We start from the raw sequence: 27,908 nt of genomic DNA on the forward strand, positions 1-27,908 counted from the left end.
CGTGTAATTTATTCTAATGTCACTGCATTTACCATTGATTAGTAATCGCTTAGATATGGATATTTTGCTTTGATAGAGGCACAATAGAACTAAAATCGTGTTTACAAGACCAATGCTTAGCTAAATCAAGGTTCTGTGGAGTCTGCAACTTCAAGATGTCTTCTGAGTTACGATTGTGATTTTATTCGATTTATTGTTTTGAATAATTTTACAAATATTACTAAACATTTTATTATAACAATAGTAACGAAACAATACATTTTTGAAGTATATATCAGAATGAATAGTCGGAATTATTAAGAATTTAACAACACTTACGTATATGTATATATATATTGCTCAAAGTTGTATGCTGTCGTGATTATAGTGACAAAAAGTTTGCTGCTAGTCCACCAAGAAGAGTCTCAAAGACATACCACTATATCTTATTTTGTGTGTTTAAGAACGGAGTCGTCGTGGTATAGTGCACTAATTCTTTGTTTGTTTATACGAGATAGGTCATCGAACTAATGTATGCCCGTTAGAAATAATAAGACGGAATCCACCTGTCGGGGGTCGGTCCGTGGGAACGAGCCCCTAATTACGGCCGCCCTACAACGAGTCTAATTCGCGAGCTGCGTGCGCGCACCTCGGTCTCACGCACGCATTGTCTTCTGTAATTGCCGATCCTGTTCAATTTGTTGGATTTGTTGCCTCTCCGCACTGTGATTCCTTTAAGTGGCCACTTTCAATTGGCTAAATAAATGGCGCTTGCCCAACTAAGAAATCTATAGCTTTTAACTACCTGTGGGTTTTATTTCATCTCGTTAACTGTATTTTAGTTGACAACTTTAGTAAAATATGTAGAATGGTTCGTTTTCTTAATTTATATCACTATAAAATTGTTCACACTATTGGGACCTCATTAGACAAAATTGATTATATTAAGGGTATGTATGTTGTTTAATAAAAAATTGAAATAAATAATAATGATTTAAGCAATTTGTTATTTAATTAATAAAACAATGTATCTATTAAGCTTTTTGCCTGTTATTCTCTGTACGTTCTGTACATTCCAAACTGGTGACCACTTTGCATTTAATTTAATCTTGGAGGATTATCGTATTCAAAACTAGTATATTATTTTGATTTTGATATAATTATCCATTGGATGGAAGTCTATAAATTTTACAGCTAATACAGAATATACTCGGAAAGCTCCAAAAGGCTGCGCTGACTGCGCAGGGCGTTACGCCCTGGGGCGGCTGATGAAGACATCATGTAGCGAGCTAATTGATTAGTTGCGTGACGGCAGGCGAGGTGTGCAGACGTGTTATTATGCGACGTTAGATATGGTTTCTTCTTTTGAAACGAAAATATGTAAGCGCAACTTATATCTAATAGTTTAAAAATTAAATGCCTCTTTTAGTACGTTACAGAGATATAAATAGATACAAATTTTATGCCCTCGAATTAGACAGATTCAAGGTGAAGCACATAGCAATAACAATTTTATATCTATATGTAGATTAATAGATTAGTCTACCATTACTTAATAACGCTACAATTTATTAACTTTAATGAATAATGAATGTGTTAGTCACGTTTTACTAATTTCTACTTTACAACTATGATATATAGGTGCGTATAAATGCATTTCGTATTAAATTTTGCTAATAAAACCTAGTGTAGTTCGATATAACTTGAGATTCTAGAAATGATTAACTTATACGAATAACGAGTTCAAAGCAATATACATAAAATATTTTCTTAAAGATTATAATTGATTATACTGAACAGTAATTAAGAAGATAATAAGCAGGCAACGACTATAATTTATATAATTGCTTAGTTAATGCATTACAAGCGCTTACAGCGAAGTTATTTATTGGAATAGGTACACTAATATAAAAAGCCAGTATTTTTGCCAATATTGTCTCTTTTATCAAAATGTATAATAATAAAACGCTCTTTTACCATTTTTATAATTTTTCATCATTATGTGTGTATCTTGATACTTGATCCAATGTCACCGCACTGGAGACCCTCCCACCTATATGCAAATGCATCAATGATCGGAATAATATTTACGTGTTTCATTTATTACTCTTACGATAAAAAAGATTTTACGTTTATATAATTATAATATAAAGAACACGTTAAATAAAGTAAGAAACATTTGTTTTAACTAGGTGTTTCTTACAGAAATTCGAGTAAGTTTCATGAAACATTTATTAGTACAATAATAAAATTTGTAGGTACAAATAGATAAGACATAGCGTGCTTCGGTTCATTTGCTCACTGTAGACCAACACGCTGATCGCCGGAGGACATAAACAAAATTGTTTTAAAACATTCAACGCGTATTAATTGCCAACATAAATGATTTTTTATGCGAGAGATTTGTTTAATGACTTTTATTAACGTACCGAACGAGGTTTATGGGGTATACATTTAAATATTGAAAGTATTCGTGTATATAACAGCGAAGTGATTCTTTAAGATAATAACTATAGAAATAAACTTTAACTCTTTATAAATACACTAGGGTATATATAACCTGTTGTATATATAATAATATAAATATATTCTATAATATTATCATGCCACATTCAATACGGACTACGATGGTGTCCCAGTGCATTTTAAATGGAAAATGGCGTGTTCAAATTCAGATAAAGAAAGTGAAGTTTTGTAGAGAAGAAACAGTAAGCGTCTCGCATAAAACTCCGCCAACCCGTAGCGGAGTAGCGTGGTGGTAATGAACGTCGTCGCCCTAACTCCGATGTACATTGCTTTAGTGTTGAATACTTATAGATAACAAATTAACACATCAAACATCGGTGAACAAGTAGATCTAATTACATATATCCACTTCAATGATTAAAATAACTTACAAGTTAAAACAACATAAAAGAAGATAGGACGAGTCATATTTAAAAAAGACTAAGAGCTATTTCATAAATTTCCCACGCAAAAGTACCGACTTTAAAACATAGACAGAAAATAATAAACAAACGGCAATCGGTGTAAATTACCACAGTCGACAGCCGCATTTATGGGCGACGTCTGGTGTATTGAAACTAAATCATTTCAACATGACCCCACCCGGTCACAAAATACAAATAACTTCGCTAATGAACTTTGATTAAAAATTGATTTATTATTTTTTGCACCTATCACCGCTAAGGGCTTATTGTAAATTATTATTTTATACGCTGTATATTAAATCTAGGTTTGAATGGTGGGTTTATGAATCATTTCAAAGTTTAGATCTAAAATTCTAATGAGTTATAAAAAAATTAAAAGCATTATATGAACATATGTTATAATACTTATTGTTGTATACCTAATACATATATATTATTTTATTTTTAATTTAACACAGTTGAATTTAGTTAACTAACATCTGAGTTAATAATATAATTTTGAATCGAACCTTCTTTGCAATGCTTGACATTCGAAAGAAATCACAATATAAACATTAATATTTTTTAATTTTCAGCCTATGACAGATGATAAATGTTTTAAAATAAGAACATTACGTTAATCAATCGGCGCGTGCCAAACACGTACCAACGTATACCTACATACTTATCTACGTAACCAATATAGTGACGTGTGCGGTATGCAGGGAGCGGCGAGTCAAGGCGAAGGGTCGTAGAAAGGAGTCTGACGTCTGTATTAATTTTATACTTTAGTTATTATCGTGCCACGGACCGATTGTTCTGGTTCTTGTCTTATGTAAAACAGCCATGGAAGTTATGATATGCTGTGATAGCTTGGTTGGATTTAAGTTGTAGCAATATATCAATCGGCGGAGAGATAAACTGGTTGACGAAAATACAATCTTGTTTAATTGTTTAAACAATGCTAGAGATAACTATGACTTCCGAATTTAGTCGTTTCATATTATTATTATAATTTAGCTCTGTTCTTATTAGCGTGGTATTGATTATGTTTATTTGTTATAAACACTAAATTGTCATTTAGTAAGATTAGTTTTTTTTTTAATTTCTTTTATGGCGAAGACTTTAGAATTTCATGCGGAATAGTCGTATACTTTTGGATCTTAATAAAAATTACGTCCTAGATAACTAGTTAGGTTACCAATTCTGATTTGAGTCATCAATTTGATATTGGTGATACAATTTATAATTTACAAAAACTCTAAATAATCAATCACAAATATGGAATTCGATTTAGTTGACGATAAAATACGTACGTAGATAACACCATGCAATAAATTAAATCTAGTATCGTAAATAAACCAGTGACCTAAAAGCAATGAGACCCAGACACAAAACATAACTTTTGCATTATGACAATCATAGCGAAAATATTGCCCTACGACAAGACAAATATGTCATTTTGTTATCTATTAAATAAGAAATTTATGAATTACCTTCATTTAATTGCGTTAAACGTTAACCTTTTCAATATCAAACAATAATAGAAATATGAAACGTCTTGACTTAATGACTCGACGTAAGGATTTAACTGTAAGACTTAAAGACTAAAACTAGAAAAAAAATATAGAAACTAAATTTAAGTTATAGACTAACTTAAAGTGTCAAATAAATATGGTTATAGATAAAAATATTGTACGTTATACTTATGAATATTTATTATCTATAATAATAATTCGCGAATTCCCGAAATTATTGTTAGTATTTGGACTATATGTTTTAGGGATTACGATAACAATCCTTTCTCCGCTGGCGAATCTGTGACTATCACTGCTACACATACATAATATATTATAATTTGATATATTGAATTTTGTTTTATTTTTTTTATCATTCGATTATTGTTCGCATACGAAATAAGAACTTTGGTGACAGTAGAGATAAATATTAAACTAAATAAATTGCTGTTCGAAGTTTAAATTACTTTTAGTATTACTTCCTGAAAAATTGTTATATTTCATCGTGCAATAAGGTTGTCATTCCATGACCTGACATAGGCCTGGTGACATGGTCGAAGGATTCTCCCCAATACCTGTATTTCTATAATATTTGTTATGTCATCAACCTTGTTATCTATTATTTATTATCTATCGTTTATTAGCTATTGTTTATTAGTTACATCAACCCGTAATACTTGCTATTTTAATACATATTAGTGGAAAAATCGCCAAACCTTCTCTTCACGGGTAGTGGCCAGCAGTGGGACATTTACAGGCCATTATTTATTACTTACTAGATTACACATTTTTCTTTTAAATCTAGATAAACTTTAGCCGAAGATTATATTTTATCGATCATATTTATTATTGTCATTACTTGTATTACCGGAAGTTTAAGATTAATAGACAATATGCCGCCACTATTATTACAGCTGGAATAAATCGATAGTTACATTTTCTCGCTTTATAAATAAGGCTATTAATTCCGTAATGTGTTGTTATCATTAACAACGAATTTTATTATAATTCCAAACGATTAATTGTATTTTAATTAAAACAATTTATCGTCACGCCTTACATACTTTAGCTGTGACACTATTTAATGATTTTATTTAGTGCGTGTCATTAGATTAATACGTAATTGTGTTTTATATTTTCCATGAATTTGTACAGGATATAAGAAGTACCAACATCAACTTTTATATTTCTTTAAACTTTGTAAGGTAAAAAATACTATCAAACCTAATTTCATTATCTGTTTAAAACCGACTTTATTAAAAAAAAATCATCCCATATTTTTTCACTTTTGGGGTTTATTGTTTGTTTAAATTTAAATAGGATTAAACGGGAAGGGAGCAAAAACACAATTTTTCAAATCGGTTCTTAAGTGACAGAGTTCTGAAGTAACAAAAAAAAAAAAAATTACAACCGAATTGAAAACCTCCTTCTTTTGAAGTCGGTTAAAAAGGAAAAATAATGTTTTATAGTTTTTATAAATATATTATTATTTTAATATATTCAATATATATATATATATATTACGAGGGCAAGCGTGCAAATTTGCCACTTAAAGTCATTGGCACGGTATGAAGTGCTTAAATTAAGGTACGAGATCTAAAATTTTATGTCCCTTGTGTCTGTAATTACACTGACCCACTCAAATTCAAACTAAAATACAGCAATAATTTGTATTTGTGGTGGTAATTGAAATGGTGTATACAAGGAACGTTATACGATATGGATTAAATGTAATCGAATGTATTATGTTTATCCCTTCGACAACAAAAGTTTTTTCTAAATTATTTCATTACATAAATAAAATAAAGAAATCATTAAGTAGACGAGGATACTAAGTATTTTTTAAACGACTGGTGTAACCGAAACTAAACTGGAAAACATTAAACAAATTCATTATTAATAGACATTCTATCGACTATCGGCCGGTCCGGTTGTAATTCAGTTAAGCAAACAAAACGCTGTATTAGTCATATGCTCTATTGTCCATGGCTGTCGTTCTGAGCTTTATCTTAATTGACCACTATTTGATTTAGTAGCGCAAACACTACCAACGTTCAACGTACACTACGAAACATGTAACGAACTCTTAAGTGATTTGAATTAGAGTTCAAAATTCAATGATAAATGTTTTAAAAATTGGATGGAACGATGTTGTATTTCGAAAACATTTACAAATCAAAGAATTCAGCAGTGGAAAGTTCAATTAAGCAGTAATCGTTCTTATAACAATAAACGTAAAGATTAGTAATGTAGACGCGAGTCGTTTGATATGTTTGTCGTAGAACGCTGGCCGAGTAACGCCTGAGGGGACAGCCTATCATGTGGCTATTACACTTATGACATGTATTTGGAAAGTAACAAGGATATAAGATTGTTATCGTCCAAGTATGCGAATCGAGTCCCCTGCAGGGGTGCGAGAAATATGCATGAAATGTTTTCGACAATTCCTTGATCGTTATCTGTAATTGTAGGATTTGATAATAATTAAACGCGTTGGGAATGTTGCGTTGGCTAATTTATCGCTTCGTGTTTTGGCGGAATTGGTTCATTTCAAACTGTGTTTTAATTAAATGCAAAAAAATAAAGGAAAAATAAGTCTATTAAAAAGCTCAAACGGTATATATGAATTTATTTAAGCAAAATCATACTATATGTAAATATCTAATTGTTATAATCAAAACAATTAGTAGTACGACAACTAGACTAACCAAAATGACGAATTACAACAAACGAATACCAAGTATCTAAATTTGTCTAAGATATGTACGTCAATCATTTTGTGTTATAACTGAACAATTGCTTAATATATAAATAAATACATATATAGTTTAAATAAGTTAGCGACGATGCTAACCGTTAAGCTTCATGTTTCAAAAATTAAATGTTCGTTAATTACTTAAAACAAAAAAATATCAAATGTTCCAACTTCAGACGGATAAAATTCAGATGTAAAATGTTAATAATATTTGAGATTCCAAACAATAAATCCGACAACAATCAAAATTAAAAATACACTTTATTCCAGTATGTTCTTATAAGTATTTCATCAAATTATATTACAAAAATAATTTAAAGTTCCTACTGGTATCCATGTAGATTTTATCGAGAAGAACCCGGAGAAACTCAGTAGTTAAACTCTTGTTAATTAATCATTAATGTCAATATTATTTACCATTAAAATAATATATCCTTTATGAAAATCTAGGAAAACTAATTTAAGTTTTTTCAATAGGATAAATGGCATGTATATTTTTTTAAATATTAAAACATAATTTTAACAACGATCTACAGATTTTCTGATATCTCAAAATATATAATACATATTCACCGCACATAGGCTACACTTATAAGTGAGTGAATATTGCGTCTTTCCTAAAAAAAAGAATAGTTATTTATAAAAATACCAATTATTCAAATTTCAAAATTGGAATCAGGTATATTTCCTTAAAGTTTTATATTTGTTCTTGTATAATAATTGCTTCGAATGACCACAGAGTGCAAGGCGATAATATTGTCAGTTATCGGTAAAGTGTTGACAGTTGACCAGTTACGAGATTGGCGGAGTCATGATGATAGTTACGTTGTTGATTTATAACTTACACTTGCAATTCGCGCTGCAGACATTTATTTAAAGTGAATGAATTTATGAAGTGAGCTTAGTCTCGGTTATTTGATACTCGATTACGCATTTAGTAATGCTATCTCAATGAAAATTAAACGGTGTTAATGCTTTAAAATTATCACATTGCTACTTAAAAGACTATTTTAAAGTAAATGATCAGTATGAGTCTAACACAAGACATATGCTGCTATAAAATAATAAACTCATAGTTCCACACTTCTTGGGGAAAAGTTTCGGTACTTATTTCACCACGCTGCTTCAATGCGGGTTGGTGGATATGCGCAAATTAATAAATAGAAATTGAAGGCAAATTAATTTGTTAATTTGTGGTCAATATCGTAATTTGAATATTAAATATATACGAGGATATAATAGAACACTATCCTTCCAAAAAGAGATTCTAACAACTGTAACATGTCTTCAAAATGAGCAATAAAAATATTTAAAACATAAAACTATAAAACATTAATGTATTCTCACTACATTATGAGTTCAACAAAAAGATACAAAGTTGCGCTAAAATTCGTAACCCTTGTAAAGGCTAGTTCGTTTGGTTTAAGCACAAAAGGTGCTATTTTTCAGTTGAAGATAACGTCCTAACCGAGACAGCTGAGGCAAGGGGCTGTCTTATTAGACTTTCGTTCGTTCTGTGTCTAGACCACCATGGGAGAGGGCTCAGTTACATTGATATGTCATGTTCCGAGACCAGACATTTGTAAGTGTACTAAATGCTGCGATTACGGCCGGACACTTAGTAAGTGCTAGTAATAGTGCTTGGGTATCATTAAATGCTCTTTTTGTGGAATGCGCATGCGCATTCCTCTGATTAAAATGTTTTGTGCATACCGGGAATTATTTAACATTCTGATTTCAATACTACATTTGTGTAAGAAAGCGCGTATCTATTTTATTTATTTATTTGGTTTACTAACAATCACACTAAAACATAAATATAAAAACAAAACTTTGTTTGAAATTTAAACAGCTAAATGTAGTGATTAATTATAAGTAAAACATAAAATGATAAAAATAATAATAAAATAGAACAAAATAGCTTATATACTATGAGAAAATAACAAAGCTTGAACATTTCAATCATAAAAATCTTCATTTTCTGTAAAGCAGACTTTCTAATATTATTTTGAAAACGAACAAGCTTTCATAAGAGACAAAGTATCGTCTATAAGATAGAATACAATCCTATGTATAATTGACCATAGTAAAATGAACTGTTATGTCCATTTGTATATAGAGTGTATGAATGAGGTTTACAAAGAACAGTACTAATATTTCTCAGCCATTGTTAGCTTAGACCTTCAGTGTGTCGACGAACCATTTATTAATAAGACATATTTGGACAACGGTCGACGGACGATAAATAAGCCTATAGAAATCATAGAGTCTATGAGAGACCGAAAGTCTTGTTAGATACGCCTGTGATATATATTTAACGATTATTGTATCAATATGTTTACAATATGAATAATGCGAATACAATTGGAAATATTTTTAAGACACTTATCTTTCTTTTTTTTTTAAAGGATGGGCATAAGGATCTACCTGATGGTAAGTGGTCACCACCGCCCATACTCATTGGTGATGTAAGAAGTATTAACCATTTCTCCGCTTCTTCCGCAAACCTTAGGAACGAAGATGTTATATCTCTTGTGCCTGTAGTTACATTGGCTCACTCACCCTTCAAACTGAAACGAAACGACACTAAGTATTGCTATTTAGCGGTAGAATATTTGATGAGTGGACGGTATCAACCAAGATGGGCTTGCATAAAGCCCTACCAACAAGTCATGCTACATGATACATAAAATCCTACGAATATTATATTATGTTTACTTGTAACGTCACTTTAACTATTATCATATTATATATTATTCACCAGAATCTCTGTATTTACTCTATTAAAACATTGTTTAGATCACCGAACTCTATTTGTACGATATTCCATGCTGAGACAGATGGACAAACAGACACAAGAGTGATCTGATAAGGGTCCTCGAGACTATTGCGTTCAAACATACAAACCCTTCAGCTTTATAATATCAGTTCGGACAGAATAATTTTATTTTCTTTATTGTGATGAGGCGGATGATCCGGAGGTCTACGTGATGCTCTGGTTCATGTGCCTCATACGCGATCAATTTAATTTCCTATTTTATTTTATCTCAATATATGTATTATTTGCTCTTTTTTATGTCATATAATTGGCTCATTTTTAATTCTTATATATTTTAATTATTATTATTTTTGTGATTGTGAGTGTGATTTTGATTCTAATTATTAATGTATATTATGTAATGTTATGTATAATTATAATGTACCAAAAGTATGGGCCTTGTTGCCTGAGGAATAAAGATAATATTATTATTATTCAGATATAATAATATCTGTCGGTCTATCAAGTTTAGTTGTGAATATGATATAACCGCTATTACGTTCGTGTATTGCGTCCGATATCAGAATATACATATTACTTTGTATTCAACGAAGAATACGTTCAAAATACTCCTTACTAGTACTGAGTTTTATTGTTACGCTTTCATGTCTTAACTATCCAAACGATCGTCATGAAATTTTACATACACGTTGTCAGAAGTACATACAGATTACAGGTTCGTAATTTAACTAAATAACTTATTTTTTCTTATATTTTTCGCTTATATATACATTTTGAAAGTGGCGTTGGTAGAGCCAACGATTTATAGGTATAGAATTATATACGTATACGCATAATAAGAACGCACTTTTAGTACTCTGTGAATTGAAAATAAACAAAAAGTATTTCGTTAGCCATATTAGAAATCCTTTAATGACGTTGTACATCGACTTTGACCATAAAGTTTTCTCTCGAAGGGAAATAAATAGGGCATTTTAAATTCGAAGCCATTTTCCTAGGATGGTTTTATTAGGCCTCTGTCTTAAGAACGATTAACCGTTTCATGCTTTACTGCGGCAATATAATAAAGCTATATAAAAGATGCTTTTAAGAACAATTTACTTATTTGTAAATATTAAAACTTAGTAGGTATAACCGAAATTACTTATGTCGACAACGTACATAAGATCGTTGGTTCAAATCCCGGCAGTCGTAATTGAATTACTATAAGCCTTATTTGAGTTTCTAATTCATCTCGTGCTCAACAGTGATGGAAAATATCGTGGGAAAATATCCAAGTGCCAAATAAAACTTCCAATTAGAATTACTTGGTCGAATAAGCTACAATTTGTCTCCTTAAAAGGAGATGCCTTTGTCTACCAGTAAGTTTAAGGGTTGGTACTTTACTTCTTTGATTGAGATCTGATTTTGGTTTAATTATTAGAATTACCATATAAAAATTAAATAAAACCACATAAAATTCATTACTATACTGCAATAGATTTCCGAATAATAAATCAGCTGTTTTAGTAGTCTTCATAAATTAAAATAATTCCTAAAGTCGTTATATGTAAGTTACATGTATACAATTTGAATTAAGAATGTCTTTGATAACCATATTTAGTACGCAATTACTGAAATATTTCAATTACAATGGTATATTACATCATGGTTTAAAAACTCGCTGTCGAATAACAATAGGGCAGCTAAAAGCCTTCAAGGATAAATAACAAAATGTGTCATTTGTTTGTGAGCGGCTTGAGAGATGCGTATCTAGATTTTATAAGGATCTACCAATTAGGCACAACACTATAGGGTTGTCAATTATATATTTCATATAATGTTAATTACAGAAATGTTCTTATTTAATTAGTTTTAATTTTAGTTATCGTCGTGTCGTGTTTTATATTGAAAAATAAATGTTGGCCAATTTATATTTAAAATAGAGCCTCAAGTTTTACCCAAAAGGGTGTGGTGGAAAGGATGGATGGCAATGCAAATAACAAAGCCTTATCTCCCACTCAAACAGCAATGGAAACAAGCAACAACAACAAATTACATATAATACTGAATTTAGTAGTTTTTAGATTAGTGACCTTTATTTTCTCATAAAATATAATAAAATATTTCATTAATTAGCGTAGTTGCATTAGTATAGCATGTAACGTAGATTGATAGAAATTCCACGTCTGTTCACTTTAAATCCAGATTCTTATATGAATACAATTAATCTTTATTAAGGTCTATAATTAATTTATAGTGATTGTTAAGGTTACGCTGTTTGATTTATATTAGAATAGTTTCCGCCCGCGGTTTCACCCACGTGCGAGAGGGGAGAGGGAGCAGTAAGGCTGATAGGCAGACAGGTAAGGCCCAAGGGACATAACACATAGTTTTCAAGGTTTGTGGCGATTTAGATTAGCGAAGAAAGGTAATATTTCATACGGAGCCTTAATGTTTATGGACGATGGCGACCTAGTAGTTTACTTATAATATTTTATTTAGAAATTACTTTTTTACACGGTCGTATATTGTCATCTCGTCGACGCACTTCAGCAATCGGATTTGATATGTTACGTGTAGATTATTTAAAAAAATATATATAAAGATGTTCACCATTTACAACCAAAGCATAAGTAATGTTTACTGGTGGTAGAGCTTTGGGCAAGCTCGTTTGGGTAGGTACCACCCACTCATTTGATATTCTACCGAAAAACAGCAATACTTGGTATTGTTGTGTTCCGGTTTGAAGGGTGAGTGAGCCAGTGTAATTACAGGTACAAGGGACATAACATCGTAGTTCCCAAGGTAGGTGGCACATTGGTGATGTAAGCGATGGTTAACATTTCTTACAATGCCAATGTCTATGGGTGTTGGTGACCACTTATCATCAGGTGGCCCACATGCTCGTCCGCCTTCCTATTCTATAAAAAAAATGTACTTTAATAAGAACAAATTAAAGTAAAATCGATCATAATAAATAAATATATAATATCCGCAACCCTATCATCAGAGCTAAGGTTAAACGACTCTCAACTCAATGAATCGATTTTAAATTCGTTATCTAGTTCAGCACTAGCATGTTTAATGAATAGAATCGAATAACTTACAGGCGGATCGGTATAATCGACACTGGGTAATCAGATTGCAATCGATTCTGTCGATTTATAAGGATCTGTAGTTTCCTGCCGCGATAGTTTATCTTTATCTAGATGGTTCCTTTCGTTAGCTTTACGAATGTGATTTGTTTCATGTATTGTGAATTTAAGTATTGCATTACAGTTTTGTATGGATGTACTACAAATTGTATCAAAACGCGAAACGTTAACAACGTTGCCGTTCATCGCTACTATGGTATAGGGTTTTAATCATAAAATACGTATATAACATGCAATGAAATGAAAAAATCAAAGAAAATATTCTATACGAATTCTTAGCAATTATTCGATCATGCTGATCTACTGAATTTTGGTGGATATAATTCTTCATTTGGTCAGTACAATTTTTTCACAATAGGTATTCTTCACGGCGTTTTTCCGTCATCGCCGATCAATTAAGTTCAGATCAGTTAATATTAATTAAGCAGATGATGACCAGCGGAGGATTAACAAGTTTCTAACGACACCTTATATGTATGTCGAATTATGATAAATAGTTTAAAAGTTATGCGGGAAAATATGAACACACATAAATGATCTAGTCGATAGCCCAAATCAGTGATGCTTGCTTGAATTTGAAAACAACGATCTTTTAAAAAATAAATGTTCTATTAAATTTTCTATTTCGTTTTTTAAAAAAAAGTATAATCAAATTTTATATATCCATGCTTTCGGATGATAGTCTTACAATATGTCTACTTATAAAAAGCTATCGGCCTCGGCTTTTGAAATTTTTCTTAATAATTCACCCATAGAGGAGTCTTATGGAAGCTACCGTAGTTACATTTGTATTATAAACTGTTATTTAAAACATGTTGATACACTTGCATTTACAATTATTGCTGATATAATATAGGTGCGGCATTTATTGTTATTTTAATCGGAGGATATTGTAGTTTATGGCTTTATTAAAGATTAAGGACCAGATAAATAGTTTAGAGCTATAAAAGGATTCGTTTGGATTCAATTTGCATCTAAATTAAGTATTTAAATAAATAATCACGCAATATACTTCATTTATTCGATTCTTGGGAAGTTATTTGATTAATGGTTTCTGTTAAGACTATAATTATCCATAAATACGAAGAAATGATCGATTTTGTTTAAATAAATTATTCGATTATAGTTTGAAAACAATTCTCACCTCCATTCTTTATAGCAGCAACAGCATGGGGAATACCAGACCAAGGGCTAGGTAGATCCAAGAAAACTGCATCGGCCTTTCCAGTGAGCTCTTCTCCAAAACCATCTGCTAACACATCCCTGTGTCGTGCCTTATAAAAAAAATACGAAACAATTAAGAGATGATAAACATAACTGATTTAAACAAAAAGCATTTAATTAGTTACTGTGTATGAAATAAAAGAGTATAAATACATTAGGCATTGTAAAGTAGGTCATTGTCTACCATTAAAAATTAAAATACTATGTTCAGTTACAATGTCGATAAAACGAACATTTAAATAATATAATGTTTTACTATTTTATTATATTAAACCGTCTTTGCACAAGTATTATAAAATGTTTCTTAAATAACAACTACAATTCTCAAGGCTGTATTTACACAATGCTTTGTCTTCTTTCGAATGTCAAATTAATTATGATAGAAAAAGAGAAATAAATTTTAGATAAATTTTAGAACGGCCATTTTGTAACTGGTATTTCTATCTCCAAACAATAATATTTCGTATTGTTGTGATCCAGTATGAATGATGAGCTAGTGTTAGAAGACACAAGGAACCTAACATCTTAGATCGTGATGTTTTCTTATACCGTAGTTTGTATTTCTTAAAGTGCCTATCTATATAATCTATATAAGTGCTAAGATAATTTACCAGAATGGTACATTTGCTCGTGTCTTTAAAAAATATTCATACAGAGAAACTAGAGCTTAATGTCGTAATTTATTATAATGACTTTAAAGTTCAGATATTTACATCAGTACGCCCTTTTCTTCTCGGTACTTAACGTCACTCGTCAAAAAAATCAACAGAACTATAGATAACAGAGTATTAAGCTTAATCGGTTTACCGAATATTTTTATGTTTCCTACGTGACGTTTTACAATCAATCAATTTGTATCAATTTTCAATGTAAATATATTTAGAATAATAAAATGTATCAACCATATTAACCATACATAATAAATTCTGTTTGATTAAAACCAGTGACGGATATCGTTCCATTTGCCATTTTCAAGTATAAGCTATGCATATTGCCTCTAATTGTTACAACCTGAGTGCTACGTTATTTTTGTAATTTAACAATTTGGTTGAAATTTCACTAAAAATATAATATCTCAAATTTTGAATAAAAGGGAAGAAAAATCATCGACAAGACGTCTTGAAAACTTCTTTCTATTCAGTAAGTACAGTAACAGCCTGTGAATGTCCCACTGCTGGGCTAAGGCCTCCTCTCCTATTTGGAGGAGAAGGTTTTGGAGCTTATTCCACCACGCTGCTCCAATGTGGGTTTGTGAAATACACATGTGGCAGAATTTCAGTGAAATAAGACACATGCAGGTTTCCTCACGATGTTTTCCTTTACCGTTAAGCATGAGATGAATTATAATCACAATTTAAGCATATGAAAATTCAGTGGTGCTTGCCCGGGTTTGAACCCACGATCATCGGTTAAGATTCACGCGTTCTTACCACTAGGCCATCTCGTCTCATTAGAAATCTGTTTTTTCTTGCTATATGGTAAACACAATAAAAAGATATTTGGTCTCTGAATTCCCTCTCAAATATTCAAGCTGCTGTGTAAATATGCCTCTGGCTAAAACTATACTTAAATCTTTAGCTTAAGATCACACAAATAGATAAAGAATCCTACTGCATGGCAACTATGACATTGCTAAATTATAAGTAATTGATAAGTGATTTTCTGTATAAATTATATTTTTTTTAGAACAGGTCAAGTAAAGAGTCCACTTATGCATTCACTATAATTATTGTTACTAAATCATAAACTTTTAGTTGATTGTCATGAATATGTCATGTCATATATATATATAAATATACTTACAGTAACAAAATCAGACAGTCCATGGTCATCAAATTCTTCTTGAGCAAGTTTTGCCCTATGATCATGAAAGTCGAACGTGTATACATGACCATGTGGCCGAATGCGACGGATCAGGGCATGCGTTAAAGAACCACTACCAGTGCCTGATTAAAAAATATGACAATTGCTTAAATTTGATAGGCTTTATCTTGGTTTAATATTATTTAATAAATTTCAAGACAATAGTATATAATATTTTTAAAGTAAGTAATTTTTTTATATTTCACCAAGATATTAATAATATATTAATATAAAAAAAATATTGAATGGGGAAATTATGATTAAAATTCATATTTTCAAGATTATAAGTTTTTCATGTAATCTTTTCTTTTATCTTTCAATAAATAAATGTCAAGTGAATAAGTTCAAGCATGACAATGGTTATAAAATATAAGTAATAAAAATTAATACCAGCTTCAATAACAACACATCCTGGTACCAAATCTAGCTGTAACATTATCATGCTAATGTCAGGAGTGTATATAATTTGAGTCCTATGTGGGAGTGTCAGAGACCATGATTCCGGTGTAGGTTGCAATACATGTCCCCAGCCCCTTGATAGTTCAACCTGTGCGAATGAAATTTTAAATATATTTTGTTATTGTTTAGGCTTACATTATTATTTAAAAATAATAGTTTCTTAACAATGTTCTGCCTTATATTTGTACTATTTTGGGCATTTTGATATGTTAAGAATAATATTATTGTGATTATAAGGAAAAAAAATAACTTACTCTACTACCGTAATCAACTCCTATAAGGTTTCTAACCTTTAAAGCACCAAATGTTGTTTGGTAAACATTCTCAACCATTTCACCTTTTTTATTTTTTATTTCCGATTTCACTTCTATAGCATGAAGATTATTACTTAAATAGAGGATTACTATGTCACCTTCGTCTATTTTGGACTTATAATTCCTAAAACTCATTTTGTATAAATAAAAAGTTAAGTTTTTAACGAAACGAAAACAATGTTTACTAATAGACATGTGAGTTTGACTTTGACGTTATCCTATCTTAAGTTGTTTTAAATATGTTTCATTTTACGTTTCATAAATACATGCTTAAGAACCATATTGTTTTTAAATAAAGAACATTCATTTTTTTAGATATTGTTTTGTATTTAAAAACAAAAATCATATTTAGTGAATACTTTCATTGTGTAATAAAACAATCTGTGGTTTATTTGACATGAAACGTCACATATATAGTGAAGTATCTAAGCCTCAAAAGTCAAAATCAAAATTGTGATTTGTGATGTTTTGTGAAATTCATTTTAATGTAAGAATAAGCTTAGTTGAGAATTTTTAAACAAATGAGACCAAAAGTAAAGTTTAACGGAGCGTCGCATGGTTGTGTCAAAAGACTTAAATATTTTCACTAAAGTGGCAAATAAAGATGGTGAAAATGGATGCTTCTAAAATGACCAGTAAAACAAGCTCTCTTAAAGCTTTAATTTTGAAAGCGTGGCGTGAAAGATGGACTGATATTCAATGGGGGATAAATATCAAGACTATTCTTCCAAGAGGCGTCAGTGGAGACTTATATAACCTGGCTGATTGTATTCTTCAACAAGCTATGGTAGGCTGCGGTGCAAATCAATTGGTAATATCATATCTTAAACATTCCTTGGCATCACATTTAGTGTCATATGCTGCTGTACTGCAAAGAATAGCCAAATTCGACGCCTTTCATAAACCTCACTGTATCTTAAGTCTCTTAGAATTTTTAGAAGGTTTTCTTGACAGTATTACTTGTCGTAGCAAAATGGAAGAAGAAATATTGGCGTTTGCTGTATCATCTATCATCTTATGGTTACTCCAAGTCTATCATTATTCATTGAGTAAATATCCATCATCAAATCCTATACAAAGCCAAGAACTTTTGGAAAAATCCACATCCCTCCTTAATTCAATTGTTCATTCTGACTTTTTGTTGTCTATGTTTTATCTTGCTAAACAAAACGATCCGGATGAGTTTAATGAAGTTACAAAAAAGTGCCAGGAGATTACAGCTTTCATGATGATGAACACTCAATTTAAAGCACCAGTTACAATACATGATACTTTGCAGAAGATATGTAATATGGATATTGATAAGATAGCTCCATTAAATACTAAACCGGAGACTGTCACTCATTGTCTTCAAGCTTTAATAGCAGTCAATGTGTTAGCTAATCCCAGTGCAGATATTCAGCAATTAGCCAGCCAGCTCATGATGATACAAAGAATTAAAAGTTATCCTTTATCTAGACTGTATTGTGAATTAATCCGAGCATGTTTCATTTCCTTAAATGATGCTAGTAAAGATGCATCTAAACAAGCACTGTGGGCTGCATTTACATTTCTAAAATTGCCTCAAGTTATTAACTATCTTCATAATACTTGCGGTACTACTAATAAAGATGGTGATTACTCTGTAGAGGTAGTGGAAGCATTTGAAAAGCTGTTACAAGGTACCCCACTTCTTGATGTTGTCGATACTAAGAATTCTTGCAATAGTGTTATATCTTTATTGGAGCCTTTAGTTAAACTAAATGTAATATCAGAGGCCCAACTTGCATACTTCAACCAGAAAAGAGAAAGTAAGGATATTAAACTTCAAAAATTAGAACCAACAGGTCTTCAAGGGTCTGTTCTATCATTTATAACCCGTGCAGAGCCAACATTCGCTGGAATGCTTAAAACTATGGGAGGAGATTTCCATAAAACTCAAGATTCATTATATGTAATGCTTTGTCAAATTGTAGGGGGTACTACTTTAGATACAATTCTGCCTGTTGCTACAGTAGAAGGGAAACTGAAGTTATTTGTTTCAAGATTAATCAAGTTTAATGAATTTGCTCTCCTAACAGCTAGTGAAAAAGGAGCATCTCAGTCAAAAGTCTATATCTTTGATATTTCATTTTTAATTCTATGCTCTATTGTCCAAGATTATGGGGTTGATGCTGTTCTTGATGAAAATGGAGATTCATTTTTTGAACAGTGGGTCAGAGACTGTATGGTACACAAAGGCATTCATAAATCACCAGAACAAATATTGCAAAAATGTGACTTACAGCTTGTTGATATATTTATCCATCATCTTAGTGCACCCGATTTTGACTTTAAGAATACAAACTTAAAACCTCATGACTTATGCACTAATGTATGTGGAGTTATAAAAGAAATTCTATTTGCATGGGAACAAGGATCAATTTCGTCTGCTGATGTCAAGCGTATGTTAGATTCATTAAGGCAAAAAATGGCTTCATTAGCTGTATGTGCTTCAGTATGGCTTTGTTCATATATCAATGTTGTACATCAAGATGCGTATATAAAACCTTTAAATATGGTCCAACAGTTTTTATCGCCACCAAGTGAAGTTGAATTGGCTCAAATTGATAATTTTAAAGAGAGGGCCATTTTGATGTGCCAGATAGTAAGAAAGATGCAATATGACATCCATCCACCGCTAGTACCAAAATCTAAAGTTTTGCCATTCACTCATTGTATTGTGTCAAAACAACCAATTTTGGAACAGCTTCAGTCTGTATGGGAAGATGTTAAAACAAGAGGATACTTGCATATAGATGCCACTCAAATTGTTGAGAGTCTCCTGAATACTGCTGGCCCTGTATGGTTTGTAACAAATTTAATCAAAGAAATGTTAAAATTTCGATATCAGGATGATTTAGACAGATCTGTGGATATTATCTTAGCAATGTTTCACTTTAATATTGAAAAGTGCACAGAAGCATTATTACTACATGTTTTGCCTCAGTATCTATATAATGCTAAACTATGTGATGAGTTGGTTGAGCCTCAATCAGCTATTTTGGCTAAACTTTGTGTTTACAGTATTTATGCATCACTCGAATATAGCATATCAAATAGAGTCCACATATCTAGGAAACGTCGACATGATGATTCAGAAGATTTAGATACAATGGCTACTTCAAGTAAAGTGAGGAGAATGAATGATAATACATCAGATTCTTTGTATTATAATCAAGGTCAAAGCACATCTAGTGTGGTAATAAGGGAACCCTTACAATCAGCTTTAGATGTTTTGTATAAATCATTTTCTCAACTCGCAGGAAAGAATGGTGAAATTACACCTCAAACTCAATTTATATTCGAATTTATGGTACATATTGTTCAATGTGGTCAGGAAAGAGCTCAAATAGTACTACAAAAAATGCCAACTGAAATTATACCAACTTTAATAAAAGCATTACCTGATAATTTCAATGTTGGATTGATTTTACGATTGTATGATTTGTCTACATCATATGGAAGAAAAGATACTGCCAGGGATCTTTGTTTATTAAGAAATATGCGTCTCAGACCTGAATAATGACTTGTTACTTTTTAGCTATTGATTGATGCATTAATTATATGTAATTTAGTATATAAGGTTTAATAAAACAATATTTTAAATTATTTCTGTTTATTTTCATAATTTAAAATCAATTTCTCATTTGTGTCACTATTAATAATATAAATTTACAATACCACCTTCATTAAAAGGGATATACAACATATTTAGCAAATTAAATAATCTTAATTTATACATTTCTAAATATTGATTTCAATTCTAATGGCGGACGGATTCGTGATATAGTAGATATACTTAAAATATATACAAAAAACATCAACATTACTTTCGTTTTATTGAAATACTAATTTACATTGCATTTTTTAACAATATTACTTTATTTTAAAACATTATTTTATTAACATTATACGCCCAAAAAGAATTTTATAGAAAGTGTCGTTTTCTTCATTATAAGTATACGAATTTTGTCAGATTGTAATATTACGAAATTTTTGCCATTGTGCCTATATTCTATTTAAACACCTCTTATACATTATGAAAATATGAACATTTAACAATTGCACAAGAAATTCGGCAGATACTTAATTTACAAAAAGAGCTGCCTTTTTATCTAGTAATTTAATTATTATAAAATCTTTAAATTATTTACATAAAATATACATAATTTACGCTATTACTCACATTTTATGTGACATAAAGTTTGTACAGTGTCTACACTATATTACAATAATCTTAAAAACACATAGATCACAGGAGAGTTCCAGAACGCTTACCTCATATGTAGGTAGTTTAAATAACTAAGAGTATAAGGTAACAATATATTATTCTATACTATCAATTGAGAACACTAGTTATAACGCAGGCTTTTTGGCACCTGGTGAATCTGGATGCGGACGTTCTGAAATAAGGTATAATGGTTATAAACCTGTTTAAATATTTTCTTTTAACTTAATAGTGTTGGATTGAATAATTATAAAAGTAATGTCTAAATATATGAAAGACTAGATAACTGCGCAGGAGAAATTATAGTTTACAAACGTGTGCACTAACACAGATGTACTCTTTTTTTCTTTTTTCCGACACGACCGGACTGAGTTTATGTGCAGGACTAACGGCTTTACATACTTTTCGAGGCTCAGGACTGTAAATACCTAGCTGGTGCTAAGAATTCTTGACAGAAAAACTCAATAACTATATATTGAATCAACGTGAGATTTCATATAAGGACGGGCTCAGCAGCCTTGTAAGGAATAGATCAACGAGGCTTTTACTTAAAAAAGTACATTTATTATATGTGTGTATCATTGAGCATTAATTTGACACGATGAATATTTAAAAGTAACACAACTTTTTTATTGAAATCCGTGTTTTAATAACGAGATACTCTTTTGTTTATACTCACCCATTTGTCTTCGAAGAGATTCTCCTTCCCTTACTGAATTATGTTCTGGCGGTGTTCGGCTGGCCCTCATAGGTAAGCTTATTCTATTAGGATTACAATTTTCATCGATAGAGTTATCATTACTATTAGCGAATGTCATTCTTTGATTTCTATTCCATGTTTGCTGATAGGAACTTTCCGTTGTTACTGTGCTACATCTATTGTTAGTATGAGGAACGTACTGTTCTGGTGACCAATCAAATACAAATGTATGACTATAATTCTGCGTATAAGCTGACGGCGTACCAGAGGGTGTTGGCGGTGTAGTTGTAACGTAAGGACTTAAATCTTGGTGACAAACATCAGGAACTTTTTGTAATGCCGATTCTGACCAAGTCGGACTAGGATTCCATTGATCTATCATCTCCGTTTCATTTAAGCTAAAATTCTTTGACCCTGGCCTTCGATTGTTTATAGATGTTGCTGCTATTGCCACCAAGGTGTCACCGCCCATATTGGACGCAGAGAAACGTGGGGACAAATTAGCAACGGGTGTTTTATCTTCCGATTGTTTTGCTTTCCTTTTAGCACTAGGTTGTGTTCGCGATTCATCAATCCTTAAGTTATGGTATCTGAAATAGAAATCTAATGTTAAACTTGGGGTATATTATCCTGCCGATAAAAACTTCAAAAAGTTCAAATCAGAATATGAGTGTGTTATTGCTTCTTAATAATAATACCTGTTCTCATGGAGTGACACCGAATAATCAACTGGACCGTTGTCGTGCCTTTCATAAGCGTAATGTATTGGTGTTAAGTGTGGCGGCACGTGCGGTATCTGCGGCTGTAGGCTAGCATTTGGCATCATAACGGTTTGATTACCATTTATACAGACTGGTGGCGTCGGCGCATACTGCATAGTTGTAGGATAAACTTGTATATCAGGCGGTGGTGGACCGTACATCCTTGTAGCTGCCTCATATGCTAAGCCATAATGCAGTTTTGATTGTACTGCGTAATAATGGTATAGCCAAGGATTTGCTTTCATTACTGCTGCTTCCTGTTCACTGTTAACAATATATGAGCGAATAAAACAAACGAAATTATCAACATGACACAGTACATTCTCATTGATTTGAATACATATTAATTATGTATAATTCGTACAAATTAAAATGAACCATAATCTGTATTATTAAAACATCTTGGATTTCTTAAATGCATTTTATCTTTGCCACAATAATATGTATTAACTATACCTACGGCTTTGTTACATGCTTTGCCCATTAGTAGTGAGGAAAATGGAGTCTACTAAAGTTTTATGTTTATATTAAGTAGTACTCAAGTGTGCCTTGTACGTGAAAAATATTTTACAATTAATAGGCAAATGCAATGCGAAAGATTACAGTCGATTCGAATTATTCTTGTAGATTAGAACTTACAGTCATTTAGCAGTTAGGATTAATACAAGGTAAGGTTTAGTGTTTATTTTATGCTACGTTGTGTAGAAATATAATTATAACCTTTTTTTCATTTAAACATACATTCAGAAATGTAAAAAGTATTTTTATTATTATTAAAATAAAATGCATTTGTAAAAAAATACTAGAGTAATACGTAGCAATTATATACGAGTATATTCTAAATAGGCCCTAGCGCAGTAAATCAGCAGATAGGTATGTTTCATGGCCAAATAATACGATTTTGTATGGCTTTGTTCTGTTAATAAGAGTGGTTAAATATAATTACGAATAAATCCACTAGGAACTCCACAACATATCATTTAGTTTTGTGTTTTTATTTATAGATAGCTTAAGTAAATTACAGATTTTATTATAGTTTTAAGCTTATTTATAGTTCTAGGGTTGTATTTTTTTTATTAGGTACTTGCTGCTGCTTTACCCATGGGCCACTATAGCATGTTCATGTGTAAGTCATGCCAAAAGTATCGTTGTCCTAGCAAATAGAAATACTACATTTAATAGAGTATATAAGGAGGCATTAGAATAATAGTTTTTACTGGTGTTAGGGCTTAGTGCATGCTCGTCTGGGTAATTAGGTACCACCCACTCAAAAGATATTCTACCGCAAAAGAGTAGTACTTGGTATTGTTGTGATCTGGTTTGAGGGTGAGTGAGTCAATATAATTACAGGCAAAAAGGACATAACATCTTAATTCCCAAGGTTGGTGGCGCATTGGCGATGTAAGCGATGGTTAACATATCTTACAATGCCAATGTCTATGGGCGTTGGTAACCATTTACCTAAACTATAAAAAAAAATAATCAGTTTATCTAATTTTCCTTAATTACTGGAGTAACAATAATCGCACTAATGTAATAAATACGAAAGGCTGTGTTTGTTGTGAATATTTGTTATTACTTCACGCTTTATCGAAGCTAAAATATGACATAATTTATAAAATACTTTCACCATTTATACCTAATTCTGTATACTTTTTATTAAAAACTTTTTTCAATTTAAGAAAAAAATTATTTTAATATATATAATTATAGTTATTACGTGATACGCAGTTTACCTAGAGTCCTAGATCACGCTATCAATATTTTGTATATACCTGCTTAATACAATCGTCCTCTAGTTAGTAACATTACTCCGATGTAACAATTTTTTACGACACAATTTTATGTATAAAATAAATATATATATTTTTTATTTACCGGGAAGGCAAATGACGTTTCTCCACCTGACGGTAAGTTTTAGTAATTTGTTTGGCCATTAGTATTTGTATTTAATAGCTCCCGTCTGATTTCCTAATATAAAAGGCTTTTGTTAATTATACAAGATTATAATATATAATAAAAAAAAAACTTTAAATTAAGTTACCAATCGTTTTTACAATTTTGCTTCTAATCGAAACACCTTTTATGTACTGCAGAAACAATAATGTAATTGACGCCACCGAAGTATTGAATTTGTGGTTTTAAAGTAACCTTTAACGTTAACTCAAGCTTTCAACCTTTTAGATAGTGGATGCAGGGAAATGTCACATAGTTGGACTGAGCCCTGGACTAAAGATACAGTCGCATGAAAAGGTTTCTGAATTCGATATGAGATAAAAGCTACCTGCTATTATACAAATATTAAAGATTAAAGCTAACAGGAATACGTAGTTTAATAGAAAACAATAACGCAAAAAGGGTAATAAAGAAATTTATACATAAATTGTTTCTATTAAATTTTATTTATCCACAATTACTATTTTAATAGCGGATATGTTTGGTTTTAATTACTTAGCATTATATGGCTTTCCTCAATTAAGGCTTTTGTGTGCGAAAATACCTATATCAAAGTTTAAATATGTTTTGGACGACGACAAATCGTTTAGCATTCGTAGATAACTGCGAATCAAAGGGTAAGCGGATAAGCGAACTCAGTTTACACACGTTCTGCATAATAAACTTGACCTTCGTGAATTACTTAAACGTGATTTAATACCGTCTTTATGTACGTACGTATCTGCTATAAAATTTTATTTTAAGATTATAGTTGTATAGAGTAAGAATTTTAAAGGTATTATATAGTTTTGTTCCTTTTTTGATATTGTGTTATTACTATTCTAATGAAATAATATATGCATTTATCGATTGATTTAAACTAAAAGACAAATGTATTGTATCCTATCATATTCCAATAATTTGTAGTGATAAAACTTATAATTCTTATTATTATTGTTTATATCACAAAGTTCACAAAGAAACTAAAACTAAAACGGTGGTAGAATTTTGTGTAGACATGTCTGCACAAAACTCATGAATTGTTCTACTTTCAAACATCAATACTTTTTATCGCTATGTGCATTGCGGATTGAGCAGTAAGTTAGCTTGTTAATTACAGGCACTTAAGATCTTTTGGCCGGCGACGAATTGATCGCATTAGGATTGGTGTATATAATAATAATTTAATACAATAATAATAATTTAGAATAATGAAATTATTATTATATAATTTGCGGTATCAATGTCTATGGCGGAAAATGTACCGGTCGGGTACCTCATTTGATCGCCTGGCTTGTTATAAAATAGATAAATAAAACTATCAATCGCTTTCCCCTACTAAATTTATTTATAACAATATCACGAAATGTAGTAAAAATAATTGTAATCCCATTCCTCTAGCTTAAATTGGCACGAGAGTAAAGCTCGGCCTAAATTAACTTCCGACTGCTGCAGCTAAGTACTTAGTGACAGAAAAACTTAAAAACTTTATAGTGGCTAATCTCTGGATCCGAACCCGGGACTTCAAACAAAGTAACAATAAATACTAATAAAATAGTATGAGCCAAGAATGTTCAATAATAATTGATACCTTATTCTGTTACTTTTTTTGTAACGGTAAATAATAATACTATTATATATGTATATTTCCAGGTATAAATAAATTTTAGCAGCAATCGCGGTCATACACTTATCATTTAATAGATAAACTTCTCAAAATAATGTCGATCATACTCAGTAATTGTAAAGGATTTTTTATTTCCTTTTATGTCATCTGTTGATATATACGTATAATTTGATATTTTATACAAGTTCCTTTTTGTAAGTAAGGTTCAATTTAAAGGCGTAAACTGAGCTTAAAGCAAGAAATTTTATTAAGAATCTCATTAAAAAAAAGTTATGGTAATCGTTCTTAAATGCTAAATAATACAGTTTGTGATCTTCATTGAAAATTCTTATTTCTTTCGACTAGAATAGTAATGTGCGTAATCTTGCCCTCGTTATGCATAACCGAGTTAATGGAATGTTGGAAACTCGTACCGTCCGATCCGCACGCCAATTTGTGCGTCCGCATCGGCCGAACGCATAAATCTCAGCGACATGACGTAGGCGGCCGACATGTTGACAATTTGTTGTCGTTCACCGCAGCCACATTGGGCTACATGTGTAGTACCTACAGGTATCTTTCGTATGGATTTATTAAGACGTTACGACATATAAGGCTATCCGTAATAAAACTGCCTTTTAAAGGTTATTCTGACATAATAAATTAGATGATTTTATGAGTTAAATAAATACAATTAAAGGTTGTTTATTATTAATTACTCTTATAATGTAGCGACAAATGTGTAATTGTAAGTGGTAAACTAACACTAAACAATGTGTAAGTTATTATTAAGATATATCATACACGGAGGATTATTAAAGGCTACAATATTTATCAGAGGAAAGCACGAAGCGACACGAGTAGGTTGCGCAAGAGCATGCGCAGAAACGTGACAAATGACGCAATCCCGTGAACAATGCAACTGAGCTTGAGACCAGAGTGGATTTATTGTATCAAGCTTAAAAAACTGTTACAATATTAAGGTGGCTTAATGTTAACTTTATATAAATTTAAAGATAAACTAAGTTAAGTTTTGAAAAATTAATCATACATTAACCAATGTCTATCAACCTAGAACCCTGGACTACATGGATTTTCTTTTATACGGTAATTTCGATGACAAATTAGATAAGAAAGCCTTCCTTGACATTAGTATCATATTATCTAATGAGCGAATCAAATTGGCTTTGCGTTTATCATTTGTAAATGTAAAAAATATATAAATTAATATTATGTACATAATTTTTTATCAAAATGACTATTCGCCGATGACTTAAACCAAGTATAATGGCCTAGGGCTCGCGCCCTCTGTACTCGTTGATTGTTTAGGTCACTCTGTCACCCACTCGCATTGATATTAATTTAGATTTACTATCTCGAGCGCCTACTGACGATTAATTTGAGGTCTTAGTCACCGCTCTAACGCATAATGAGCTTGTTCAGAATTATCTGCTAAATTAATAGTTGCGTTAATAGCTGCAGGCCGTGTTGTGATAAATTTAAATGTTCTAAGGGGTGCAATTATGTTGGACTCGAGTTCGAATTAATATCTAATGTTATGTGAAAGATAATTTTACCGATAAATTTCAACATGTTTTAAATGGCAAGTTGTTTGATCAGACCAATTATTAGTTGATAAAACTGTTCAATAATGTGCATTTTATTTTTATTTGTAGTTTATAATACAATACGTTAAAAACTTTCATTGGTGCAAAACGGAC

General features: G+C 31.2%; 3 protein-coding genes across 3 annotated transcripts in view; 1 reads left to right on the forward strand and 2 right to left on the reverse strand.

The window, feature by feature from the left end:
* LOC126776382 (tRNA (adenine(58)-N(1))-methyltransferase catalytic subunit TRMT61A) overlaps positions 1 to 17,123 on the reverse strand; it is a 56,228-nt gene extending 39,105 nt beyond the window's left edge. Inside the window, exons 1-4 of the mRNA XM_050498868.1 lie at positions 16,877 to 17,123; positions 16,554 to 16,710; positions 16,104 to 16,246; positions 14,221 to 14,350 (exon numbers count right to left, since the gene is read on the reverse strand). Coding sequence (XP_050354825.1) covers positions 14,221 to 14,350; positions 16,104 to 16,246; positions 16,554 to 16,710; positions 16,877 to 17,071 — 625 coding nt within the window. The 5' untranslated portion in view covers positions 17,072 to 17,123. The remainder of the gene's footprint in view (positions 1 to 14,220; positions 14,351 to 16,103; positions 16,247 to 16,553; positions 16,711 to 16,876) is intronic.
* Positions 17,124 to 17,389: 266 nt separating this feature from the next.
* Positions 17,390 to 20,566, forward strand: LOC126776314 (mediator of RNA polymerase II transcription subunit 24). Its single transcript, XM_050498736.1, has one exon. The coding sequence runs from the start codon at positions 17,541 to 17,543 to the stop codon at positions 20,478 to 20,480; it is 2,940 nt and encodes a 979-aa protein (XP_050354693.1). The 5' UTR covers positions 17,390 to 17,540; the 3' UTR covers positions 20,481 to 20,566.
* A 243-nt stretch (positions 20,567 to 20,809) lies between these two features.
* LOC126776331 (PAS domain-containing protein cky-1-like) overlaps positions 20,810 to 27,908 on the reverse strand; it is a 123,868-nt gene continuing 116,769 nt past the window's right edge. The window contains exons 10-12 of the mRNA XM_050498786.1: positions 22,584 to 22,910; positions 21,865 to 22,475; positions 20,810 to 21,360 (exon numbers count right to left, since the gene is read on the reverse strand). Coding sequence (XP_050354743.1) covers positions 21,314 to 21,360; positions 21,865 to 22,475; positions 22,584 to 22,910 — 985 coding nt within the window. The 3' untranslated portion in view covers positions 20,810 to 21,313. The remainder of the gene's footprint in view (positions 21,361 to 21,864; positions 22,476 to 22,583; positions 22,911 to 27,908) is intronic.

Source organism: Nymphalis io, chromosome 20 (assembly GCF_905147045.1).
Source record: "Nymphalis io chromosome 20, ilAglIoxx1.1, whole genome shotgun sequence".
NCBI lineage: Eukaryota > Metazoa > Arthropoda > Insecta > Lepidoptera > Nymphalidae > Nymphalis > Nymphalis io.